Below are 12508 nucleotides of genomic sequence, written 5' to 3' on the forward strand. Positions count from 1 at the left end.
AGCACCTTCATGAAAATAACTCAAGTCCCCATCCTTAATCCCTGCCTATCCTTTTTTATCTGATGGACTCAGCGAAGGCTGGAAGATCACAGTGTGGCTGAAAACAAAAGGGAGTTAACAAGATGTGACCAGTCAATGGATAAAACAATAGGCGAAACCCTCCACGTTGTCTAGTGCCCAGGTGTCCTTCCCATGCGCAGGTAGCCATGTGGATCGTGGTGAGTTTGCTCTGCTGCTTAACGCTCCGAGGGCTGCCACGGGTGGGCGGCTCATGCCCATCGCAGTGCAGCTGCGCCTTCCACAGCCTCAGCGAAGGGACGAAAGCCAGGTATGCCGATACTCTCTCCAGGGGGGTTGCTGCTCTTTCTCCGGTTGTTGGGGATTTTATTTCTACTCCTCTGTAAGGATGCTTGGAGGAGAAAATATTGCATCCAGACTTTGTGTCCGTTATTTTTCCAGTCGCTTTGCACTCTAGCTTTATTTGCAGAGGATTAGCTTCTGAAAACACAGTAAGCTGATTTCAGAGAAAGCTTTTGGGCATCTCCTCTGTGAGAACAGAAGTGACATAATTACTGCTGGTGCAATGGCAAAAAGGGAATAAAATTTATAAAACATTTTCTTTTTCTTTACCTTTATGCTGAAAATGCTAGTTTTAAAAGGCTTTATTCTGCTCTGCTGGTTTGTTTCTGAAGTGTAACTAGATTTGGTTCATGTTGAGGTACCAAAAAGTGCAATTCCATTTACTTAAAAAATCCTTCATTTGGAGATTTTAGCAAAGCGATAGAGTCTAGATGAGAATGAACAAAAAAAAAAAATAGATGACGATGATGATGATGATAATAATAATAATAATAAAAAAATAAGATAATTCTCAGACTGGAAACTTTCAGTTAACAAAGAAGACAAGACCAGAAGGACATCCATTTTTGAATGCAACGCCATTTTACAGACATTTCTCTGGAGGACTGTAATAAAAAGTCTTTCTGAAGGGTAATCATAAAGTAATGATCTGACTTAATGAACTACAGGCTACAGTTTTATAACGTGATGTTCACAGTAGAGGAAGTTTTGTAACAGAGATACAGTATTTGCAAAATCCTTTGGAAGAATTTTTTTCTAGACAAGACCACAGTACTGAAATGAAAGGGTCTCCACCGTATTTTGGATCCCCATTAAATAGATCTGATTTCTTATCTCTTTTATGGTGCTATAGATTTCATACCAGAAACTTTCTCAGTAAGAAGTGGGGTAGAGAGACAAGTAGTCTGCAATTGCTAAAAGGGAGTGCAATAGAGGGAGAGGCAATTGTTGCTCCATAAATGTCACAGTTCCTGTGGGAATTTCCTCTCAGTGACTGGGAAAAGCTGTAGGGTGTTTTGGTAAGATACATAATGAGGCAAATATCCATTAGTCCCTTAAGGAGCATAATGTCACCTTTTTTTCTGCATTATGATTCATATTTCTCACTAGTAGAAGGAGATTATCCCATAGATTAAATGTTTAGTGCTCACTGACATCGTTTAGGGACACTTTGAGAAGTACAGATTTACTGCCATAGTGTCTCTGTTATCAAATGTTTTGTGTCATACCTACACACACATAAATGTTTTATTGAAAGAGGATTTCTGGATTTTTCTTATTTGATAGATTTTTCTCAATGATATTCCTCAAAATCTCAACTTTCAGCTGAGGCTGGGCAGGATTTAATGCCACAATAAAAGTGCTGTGTGAGAGTAATGTACTATGATTTGATTATAAATTAACAATTTAACTGTAGGTTCAAATAACATTTAACTCCAGGAAACTTGCATGAGCAGTTCTGCGATGTTATTTGTTTTTGTTGATAGTAGAGGAATAATTGCTTTCAGCCAAAACCAATCTGGTTTTGGCAGCTTTCTAATATTCTGTTTATCAGCCAGGCAGTGTGATAAGAAAATGTTACTTGACTGATCACATTACATTTCTTACCGTATCTTGTTTGGCATGTGGAGTGGGACATGCCTATCTAACCACTTACCTTTTGCAAGGTGGCTTTGTATTTTGTTAAGAACTTGCCTTTCTCTCTTTGCTGATAGGCAAATTAAAGTGCAGTCTGAGAGACCTATTTTGTCTCCCTTCATTCCTCATGGCTACCTACAATCCCACATCTTGGCAAAGTCAAAGAAGTCACAATTTTTTGTACAAAGGCTGTGAAAATACAGCATTGGGTTTTCATGATTTGACCTCTAGAGATTAGAAATGGAAAGGAATGATTTGGACACATAAATCTGCCTTGCTTCTAGTATAGCATTTTCCAAAGATTTAATTTTATGCATTTTCACTTTCATAACTGTATATGCCTGCGGTGCAGTGACTGCTACCATCTATACACACCTTCCAGACTATTTCATAGTAAAGCAGAGCTTGCTGTAGTCTATGCTGTTGTTAGTTGACTTTCTCATTCTCATTTCACGAACCAAAGTTCTTGTGCTGTATTTAATCCATATTACTTCCTGCCATCCCACACATCAGTAAGGCTTCTTTTCAAATGTCTTTTATTGTTCAGTTTATGGATCCTTTCATTTTAACATGCACTAGAGTCCTCTGTTGTGCATGAATGTTGCCACTGCTGTCTATTATAAGTACTCAAAACAAAATTGAAAGAAAAAAAAAGCAGGAACACTATATGGGCCAGACTCAGACTCACACCACTCCACGAGAGACACAACACTGCAATCTCTGCAGTCAAGAGGTACACATGAATTGCTGTAAGTTGATGTACTTATGGTTATGATGTAGAGATCAGCAGCAAGTAAAAAATGACAAGAAGAAATCTTATGAAAAAAGAAAGGCAGATCAAAATCTTGCATTAAAATAAAGTTTCAAAACTTTTTCAAAATACAAGAAAGTGACATATGTGTTTGTGTTTCCCCACCAGAACAGTGCTGTGTAATGACCCGGAGATGACCCTCACTCCTGTGAACATCCCTGTAGATACATCCAAGCTTCGGATAGAAAAGACAGCCATCCGCAGGGTGCCAGGAGAGGCTTTCCATGGACTCCACAACCTGGAGTACCTCTGGATGCCCTATAACTCCCTGGCCAGCCTCAGTGGGATCACCTTCAAGGGCCTTCGTCGCTTGCAGGAGCTGAGGCTGGATGGGAACGACTTAATATCATTCCCCTGGGAAACCCTGGCTGACATGCCACAGCTAAGGCTTCTGGATTTACACAACAACGAACTTACCTCAATCCCTCCAGATGCTGCTCGTTATGTCAAGAATATCACATACCTGGACCTGTCTAGCAATAAGCTGATGACTCTTCCTCAGGCTCTTATTGCCACCTGGGCCAACCTCCAGGCCGTTCCTTACTTCCCCAACGATAACTCCAAGATCATCCTAGGTAAGAGCAGTGCCTGTCATTTTGCAGGGGGCACAAATGTCAAGAGCTCCGCATCTTATTGCAGCATTTTCACCCACTGTGTTTACCACAGCAAGTACACTGCTGGGTACAATTTAATACCCCATATAAAGTGTTCAGATTCATTTACACATTAACAAACTCACCTCAGGCTCCCCACACCTGCTTATTACACCATAAACTTCATCACTTGCTTGAATTTTTGTAACAGAAAACTGGTGACTCTTGCTCAAGGCCTTTTTATTTATTGACACTGCCATTTCTGACAGAAATACAAGTACGATTAGAGCTCCACATCATTCATGTGCTTTTTTTCTAATAACAGTTACTATGGAATCGATCCACTTTAAGCAGCATTAAATAAAAAGGTGTATATTTATTACGTCCAAATTAAAGAGAAATAAAGCTATCACTGAGCATAAAATCTGGGTCAGGACTGCCAGTTTGTCTCTTCCCAGAGCCTTGTTCATCTGTTCACACAGAATTAAACCCTAGTCTCCCCAAAGCCACCAAGATAGAGCTGCCTTCAAGGGCAGTTATAAAGTTACAAGAATCCATCTTTTGGTGCCAATTCTGGGCTTCTCAGAAGTATGGCTTTGGGGCAATTGTCCATTTTTGTGTCAGAGGGCATATTACAAATGACTGTCTTGAATCCTGTCAGTTGCTGTATCCCCAGAGGAGGTTTCAAGCACATTTACTAGTTCAGGGGATTACTACTTAGCCTTTTAGCCATCGTGACTGGTTCAAATCCACGGCGGGTTGACAATGGTTCAGCGTTGTTGCCATCTGCCGTCTTCACTTGCTATGAGCTGACCCAGCTCCACTGACTGCGTTTGATCTGCGGGGTGTATGCATCTGCGTGTACTGCCTCTACAGCCATGGATGTGAATTCAGGCACTTGCTGATAATCTCATCAGAGACATTGCAAGTTTTCTCACACTCTGGGAAGTACATGCTGCTCTTGGCTGGATAAATTTAGGGGGGTAAATTTTTAAAACCAGATTGCAGTGGAAAGAGACACAAGACTTTAAAAATACTCAAATTGCCACCTACAAAGCTTTTAGTGTCCTTAGCAGATGTTGTTTAAGGTTTCATTAGCATCAGGAGAGGAGCAGGTGTTTCATCTTCTTGCTTTGCCAGATGCGGTATCAAGTTCTGTAAGCCAAAGCTGGCTGTTTGGGATTGCCCATTTCATTTGTGGCATGACAAGACACTGCCTAGATCATACTCTTCGTTTATTTTTTAGAGTCAAGTTATGTGTAAAAATGTCATTCCATTCAGTATAGATTAGGAGAGTATTTTGTTGAGAACAGATCATGCCTTGATGCTTGTGGCCAACCTGAGTGTTTGCATAGCCAGCTGTGCACAAGTTGCTTGTGCCAGGATCCTAAAAAATTCATGTAGGCAAATGAGTATAATGCTAAGATTAATATGGTAATGTATAAATGCTCCAGCTCCCAGGTCCTATCCTGTTGACACCCATAGGGACCAGGTATATGAAATGCATGTCCCTCGCAGGAGCAGAATAGGAGAACACAGCTGCATGTTTCTGTTTCACTCTGCTCATGACTGTTTCTCATGGAGGCATAAAAAAATCCATGAATAATAAAGAGTCACCTCAGTCCCTTCCCTTGTCTACAGCACATCATTGTGACTCCTCTTCAGAGCCCTTGCTTGTAAGACTATTTCAAGAAGAGGTACTTCCAGAGGTAGCTTGCTAGCTGATAGTGTGTGCCAAGGCTGCAAGCATTTGCATGTGAGGATTGCCCACGTGAGCCCACAGCACTGTGCTGTGCAGGGCACCAAAGGGCTCACTGGGTCTTTGGGGGTGCTGTGGCATCAACTGTGGCTGGGGCGCCTGCCAGGGAATTTGGAATAAATTGTTATCTAGTGCATGAAGTCAGAAGTAAGCTGCTAGCAAAAATGCCATAAACCAACAAAGTCAAGCTGCACTTTCATTCTTTATTTAGTCCCCTTAACTTTAATATATTAATTTGTAAGAAGTGCCCTCCCGCCAAGGCCCATCACTTTCCAATCCCCTTCCAGGCCCAGGGAAGATGGTATGCAATGGTCTCAGAAGAGATTTTTCAACAGAATCTTTAAAACAGTTTAGCTGAGACCTCAGGGGCTTTTGATCAACCCTCTGTTTCTGTTGACTCTAGCAAATTTAAGCAGCCCCTTGATGCTCGTGGAGCCTTGTGATGCACTCTCTGTGCCTGTGTCAAAACTTGGTTCTTGCCAGAAAGCCGCTGCTTGCATGACTACTGCTGCAGTGTGCCAGGGGCCAGCAAGAGTGGGCACCGTAGGGTGGGCAGCTGTCGTTTCCTCCTGCCAGGAATCGAGGGAGTATTGGTACTTTACTTTCAGGCAGTTGCCAGCCCCAAGCCATGTCCTTGGGCTGCCTGTGGAAAAGAGGAGGTGAAGCCCCCTTGGAGGAAGCAGACTGGGGTTACATGGTTTAAATATCCCTAGTGCCAATTCCGCTAGCTAAAGTCATTAGAGACTGTAAACTGTCCATAGGACAGGTGAATGTGGATATTTGTAAGTAGGATGACACAGATTTAATCAAAATGCAGCAACTTCTGTTCATGGATATGCATTGCTCTAGTTCCAATTCTGCCTCTTCAGTACCATCTTCACAGGACTATTTTTAATAGAGTAATGTCTCATTTTTTTCAGCTTTTGAGTTCAATAGGTGCACACTGGGATAGCAGAAAGAAGAAAAAGAGAAACATTGTGGGACTGAAACAGGAGTGTGTTCTTCAATATACTCCTTTCTATGTGTATATTCTTAATATAGTTATTGTCTGTTTATGTTCTTTTATATACCATAACACGTATATTATTCAATTTAATCCTTAAAACAGTTCTTTCCTCTTATCAAGTGTAAATTAGCATTTCAGGAAAAACAACTGATTACTAAAATAATGAAGATAATAACTTAGAATTACAGGGCTGGAAGAGAACTCTTACAGTCAAGTGGGATCACCTACACCTATTGCAAACCTGACGGTTGGCATGACAATCTAGCTAATATTTTAGTAATTCAGTGAGAAGAATTTTCTGGCTTGTCTAAGGAAGAGACTCCATAGTCTTTTCATACCAAAAAAATCCACACCCCAAAACAAACCAACCCTCCCCCATGGCTACTTTTTTTTTCCACCCTGAAACCAAATGTATTTATAATAACTTCTTTGTTTTGCTTCTTTACGTGCATAAATAGCAATGTTTCCATGATATGAATAATCCTGCTTTGGACTTAGAGAATATGATTTCAGCTCCAGATTTTGAGATACTTTAGCAAGCCATATTTATTCCCTTCTACTAACAGGCAACTATGGGATCCATCAAGCTCAGCCAACAGCAGTGGGGCAGGACATTCCCCCCCCCCCCCCCCCCCCCATATCCCTGCATATGCAGAGGCAGTCCTTGCAGGGCAGATTAGGAGCCTATTACAGTTTGTCCTGCTGAAAAATAGAAACAAAAGTAGCAGAAACAAAAGTAGCAGAAACAAAAGGTGCTGTTGGAGGGACTTAGTGCTCTGATTTTATTTTGACAGGCTTGCAAGACAATCCTTGGGTATGTGACTGCAGTCTGTATGAAATGGTCCATTTCCTAAATTTCCAGTCTCCTAACATAGCATTCATTGAGCCCAGGCTGAAATGCTTCACCCCCCGGAGCCTTGCAGGAGTCCTCTTTAGCCAAGTCGAGCTAAGGAAGTGTCAAAGCCCCGTTGTACATACGTCCGTAGCCAAAGTAAAGACCATCCTGGGCAGCACTGTGCTACTGCGATGTGGAACGACGGGGGTGCCCATTCCTGAGCTCAGCTGGAGAAGAGCTGATGGTGCTCAACTAAACGGCACAGGTGGGTTTGGTTTAAGCTTTTCTCGTACACATGGAATGAGTGAGGGACACCTGCACCTTTATTGTCTACAGACTGTTCAGCAAATGGAAGCTTCTATGACAATAGATCCTTCCCACTGATAAAAGACACCCAAAAAAGAAAGTAAGCAGTACAAAATTAAGATTCACTATAATTCACAATAGTATCATGTATAATTCACTATTGAATTGTGATTTTCTATGGACTATAAAATTACTTACATGTTGATGTAAATATCATCAGATAAATGTATACTATCATGTGTAAAAAGCTGGTTTTGCTTTGTTTCATAACAACTGTGGCAGTGAGACAAGTCAAGGGGTTTTCTGCAAATATGTTGGAGCTGAAGAAATGAAATATGTCCAGCTGTAGCAAGAGGCTGTTTTAAGTTAATTAATTAGTTATTCAGTCACTGAAAAGGCTTCCCACTGGATTATTTTATGGGTTTTTGAGACTAATGATGAGCCACTGTTAATTGGTTAGTAAACATCTCTGGCAGAGAGATGCCTGATGTGAATTCAACTGGGATTCAAATCTGCTGTGGCAAAGAAAGAAAAAGGTGGCAAACGTGCAACATTACTGATATATTAAAAGAGAAAAAAGCCACTAAACTGCTGAAGGATACCATACTTCAGTGACAATGCTTCCAAGAAATCGTTTCTTTCTAATGGATTGACAAGGGCTCTTGGGAAAATGCTCTGTGGGAGAAATACTGACCAGGTCCCTCTTCTGTGCTCGCCCCTTTTGTGGGGGGAAGCCTTCAAACAGCCACGGTTTTTGTGACCGATCACGTTTTAATTTCCATTTACAAGAATAGTTGGACCTAAAATTGCAATGTTGGTCCTTTAATGTGTAGGCAATTTAGAGAAGAAACCTTTGCTGCACTCAAGGCAATTGTCCTTAGCTTTTTGCCCTAGAGGTTTTAGGTCAGGACCTGAACCTTCATCCCTCCAACCTCCCCCGAATGCTACTGTATCCTAGGCCTGGCCCTGACTTTCATAGAGGGTCTAAACTCATCAGATAAATCGCTAAGCATGGGGTCTGAGCTTCAAATGGTTACAGGGCTCCTTGGTGCACAGAAACAGGGGAGAGAGCATTTTTCTTTCACAGCAGTAGAACCACTTGTAATAAATATCCTTTTTTTGGGATCCGCACAAGTCATTGCCCTGTTGTGCATGATGTGCAGGATGTAGCAGAGCTGCTCCTCATAATGATAATGTCTACCCATCATGCTGTGAACATCCCTCCTACACTTGAAAGAGAGCCACAACAAAAAACCAAAACAGAGAATGCTTTCCTGAAAGCGTATGTTGAGTTTACTTTGAGCTACAACTGAGAATGATGTATTTTGTGCCCCATTAAATCAGACTTTAGCACCTTTCAATAAAAAGTTGGCTGAAAATACACATTATTTCTCAGCAATGGCAGCTTCTGTGCCAATGCTATATGACTGTTTGAAATGTTGGTGTTCTGAATAGAAAGGAGTGAGAAACAGCCCACAGTTTGTATGTGTGGGCAAGTGCTGTAGGAAGACCAGTAGCTTTATGTTTTTTAATATACCCATTCAGTAAATAATTAAATTGAAAAAGTAACTTCTGCCGCCATTGTATTTCACTGCCATTGGAATGCGCCCTGGTTGCCAAGGCTGGATCCTGACTCCAGGAGGGTTTGGGAGATGTTTTCATCCTGTCTTACCTTTGCTTTTCAGACATCTTCCTGGTTTACCTTTAATGGGAAAGGGCAGAGATAGTATGTGCTCATCCTAAGGAGGCTGGTTAAATAACAAAGGTACTTTACCCTTCTGCATGACGCCAGCTCTTTTTTTCTGCACAAATAGAAAACAGCAAAAAAAGCTAGTGTTAGCCTCCTGGTAAACCAAGTGAGAAAATCAACACTCAGCTGTGTACATACTGTTCAGTAGTAACTGATCAGACTTCCCCGTGTTTGGCTCAATATAAAACCCTGCACTAATTTAGCAGTAAAAGGGATATTATTTTTCAGCTATTTTTCTCCATATACTCTAGACTAGTCTATATATGGTTTTTAGAAGAAAATCTCCACTGTTTGTATTTTCTGTGACTCAGAGTACTGCATCTAATGTTCAAATACATTGTGTTACCGCCTACTCCTTCCACTCTTTCAAGTATTGTAGCTACCTAAGAGCTTTTAAGTTTTTTTGTTTTTTTTTTTTTTAAAATGGAAGAACCTTTACTGTTTTGTTTTCAAACTGTACATCATTTTAGATGAAATAGCATCAAAGGCTTCAAGTATATTCAGTCTGAAGCAGTATAAATCACAACATAAACTGATTTTAGTGTTACTGTCCTTTTCTTGGATTTACTTGGATTTTGTAATGTTCTTGATGGCAAAAAGAAATGATGATTCTACTATATTGAGAGACATTTGGCTAATTAAATCTTAATATTTTACAAAACATGTTACTGATTCTATTTATTATTGCCTATTTATTTTACATTTTTCCTTCCCTGCAGTTCACCAAGAGATTTCCAGTGATGGCATGAGCTGGTCTATTCTGGGCCTGCCTGTAGTCTCTTATCTCGACTCTGGAGAGTACATATGTAAAGCAAAGAATTTTCTGGGGGCAACAGAGGCGTTCATATCGCTCATCATCACAGACTCAGAAAGCACAGATGACCCCAACTCTAATGCCAAAGGCGCATGGAGCGGGAAGGCGAGTGGGATGGAGGCAGCTGCCTACAATGACAAGCTGGTGGCCAGGTACATTATCACCACCTCCACTGTGCCTACCCTGGGGTCTGGAGTGGGCACCGGAGAGGGCCTCCTCCCAGATGTGGCCCAAGACAGCAACCCCAGAAACCTGCTGGTGAGCCCACCTACCGGTCAGCAGGAGCCGGAGCGAATGGTGAGGTCCGTCAGGGTGATAGGAGACACCGACCAGAGTATCACCCTGGCCTGGAAGGCACCTCTGGCGAAGAACACAACAGTGTTCAGTGTCCTCTACGCTGTCTTTGGAGAGAGAGACATGCGGCGGATCAACGTGGAGCCAGGGAAGACCAAGGTCACCATTTATGGGCTGCTGCCAAAGACCAAATACATCATGTGTGTCTGCGTGAAAGGGCTGATCCCCAGGAAGGAGCAATGCATCATATTTTCCACAGATGAAGTTGCCAGCGCAGGAGGGACCCAGAAGCTCATCAATGTGGTTGTCATCAGTGTGGCCTGTGTCATTGCTGTTCCTCTGACGCTGGTGGTCTGCTGTGGAGCACTGAAAAGGCGCTGCAAAAAATGCTTTGTGCAGAAACCCAAGGAAATTCAGGAGTCCTATGTCACCTTTGAAAGCCTCTCTCCTGGGGCCAAGGTGAAAGGCGTGGAAGGAGAATACTTGACTAGACATACCCCTGATGAGTCGAACAGGCTGCTGTCTGCCCGATCCAGCGTGGACTCAGAAGCAATACCAAAGATAGAGGGGCAACCTAATGAATACTTTTGCTGAAAAAACTAGGCTGATTGTTGGCTTGCTGGTGGAAAGCACGTTGCTGTATACACGACTCTGCTCCAGCACTGCAGGCTACCTTGTCAATGCTTCTGTCTCCGACATGTTCTGGAGGAGGATGCAAGAGGGTAGATGGTGCCCAAGCTTTACAGAAACATGTTGCTCATCCCACTTGGGGTTTGCTGTTTTGTACCCGCTCAAAAGCTTCTGTGATAATGGCCTCGTTCTCCTGGACCACTTTTATTTTTGTAAAATGAAGCATGCACACTGAGTGTGAGGACATTAAGCAACATTTCTGAGCGTGCTCTGCTTGGTGGTGTTTAGTACCTGCTCTGCAATATGCTAAGTATTTTATTCTCAGCTCTTTTGATGTCCTTTGGTTGACAAACAGGGGAGTGTTTAGTAATTTTAATATAAATATCTATGAAGGCGAGGATTGAGAGCCTCATCTTTTACACCCCCCTTGTTTGCATGAAACATGCAGCTTGATGCTTAATAGATCACTAAACACAGAGGTACCTTAACCCTTTCTACTACGTCCAACATAATGACAGCTCTATGCTCTGAATTCAGAGAAATGTGCAAAGGAGATGATAGAAATCAAGAGACAAAACTCAGTCCACTCCTAAGAACACATAATAGAGAGTGTTTTGTGATTGCATTTTGGCCCTAAACACTATTCTTAAGGTTTTCTTGAACAAGTCTTTCAGTATCAGTCCTAGCTGGCATTTTCTAGCTGTATTGTAATTAGTAGAGTATGTTTTATATCAGCTGTGCTAGTTAAAATCATACAATAGCCTACTCTGCAAATTGTGTGTGGCATTGTAATGCTTTGTAATCATACCAAAAAACCCCCATTAGACAGTTCTGCAAAAATCTCCCAGACCAGCCCTGTCATTGCTGCCGGCTCTCCTGACAAAACTGGTGGTGAAGACCAGAGGGCTCAGCCAGGCACTTGTGGCTTGGTCATGAAAATACCTTGATTCTGTGCAGAGAAGGGTATGCGATGCGGTCAGGCACACATCAGCCATACTTCCACCATGGCATCAGTGGTGGCAGAGGCTCAGTGTGGACTTTTGGGTTTCAAACATTTTACAGGTTCAAGAACCCTGAAAAAACCTGTCTAATATTCATCTAAATGTACTTTCATAGCCAGGGTGAGCTAACCAGTTATTTAAGTCCTGCAGCTCCACTGGAACTTGGATCTGAGTGCTTAAGAAAAAGCACTTCCCAGCTGTCTAATTTTCCATTCCAGTCTCTCATGTAGTAATACTGTATATAAAGTTTTTCTCTTTGTAATAAATATTCTTCATGAGGAAAATTATATATGTTCTGCCAAATGTTGAATGGGAGTGATCCAGCCAAGTTGAAATGATAACTTGATAAAGATAAAGCTTGCTGAACTGTTTTCAAATGTGTATTTGTAAACTTATTGGAAGGATCTCCACTCACATTCTGGATGTGTACGTACAGTGTGGGTTAACAAAATTCACTGGTTGAAATGGAGCCCGGTATGGATTTTGCAAGTCCTCCTTGTACAGAAGTGTTTCAGTTATGTTGGTTACTTGGCCTGATGGAAAAGGAAGTCATTTGATCTCAACATAAATACTAGCAATAGTGGATACAGTATAATAGTTTCTGATAGGACTCCCTGTATTCCTTATATTAATGATAAAGAAATTCTCTTGTATTGGGAGAATTTGTCAATCCCTGTATAAAATAATGCTTGCTACTTCTATCACTGGACT

At 41.7% G+C, this 12508-nt stretch overlaps 1 protein-coding gene across 1 annotated transcript; it reads left to right on the forward strand.

Annotated features, from left to right (window-relative positions):
* Positions 1-206: 206 nt before the first annotated feature.
* Positions 207-10760, forward strand: LRIT1 (leucine rich repeat, Ig-like and transmembrane domains 1). Its single transcript, XM_075026895.1, has 4 exons — positions 207-328; positions 2918-3384; positions 6962-7267; positions 9778-10760. The coding sequence occupies exons 1-4, from the start codon at positions 207-209 to the stop codon at positions 10758-10760; spliced, it is 1878 nt and encodes a 625-aa protein (XP_074882996.1).
* The last annotated feature ends 1748 nt before the right edge of the window (positions 10761-12508 follow it).

The sequence above is a fragment of the Buteo buteo genome, chromosome 4, assembly GCF_964188355.1.
Source record: "Buteo buteo chromosome 4, bButBut1.hap1.1, whole genome shotgun sequence".
NCBI lineage: Eukaryota > Metazoa > Chordata > Aves > Accipitriformes > Accipitridae > Buteo > Buteo buteo.

What these genes read in the sequence shown, in the direction of transcription:
- LRIT1 (XM_075026895.1), top strand. Translation starts at nt 207, where the DNA reads ATGTGGATCGTGGTGAGTTTGCTCTGCTGCTTAACGCTCCGAGGGCTG. An exon ending in AGCGAAGGGACGAAAGCCAG is followed by an intron (nt 329 to 2,917) that starts GTATGCCGATAC and finishes TTTCCCCACCAG; the next exon opens with AACAGTGCTGTGTAATGACC. An exon ending in TGCTCAACTAAACGGCACAG is followed by an intron (nt 7,268 to 9,777) that starts GTGGGTTTGGTT and finishes CCTTCCCTGCAG; the next exon opens with TTCACCAAGAGATTTCCAGT.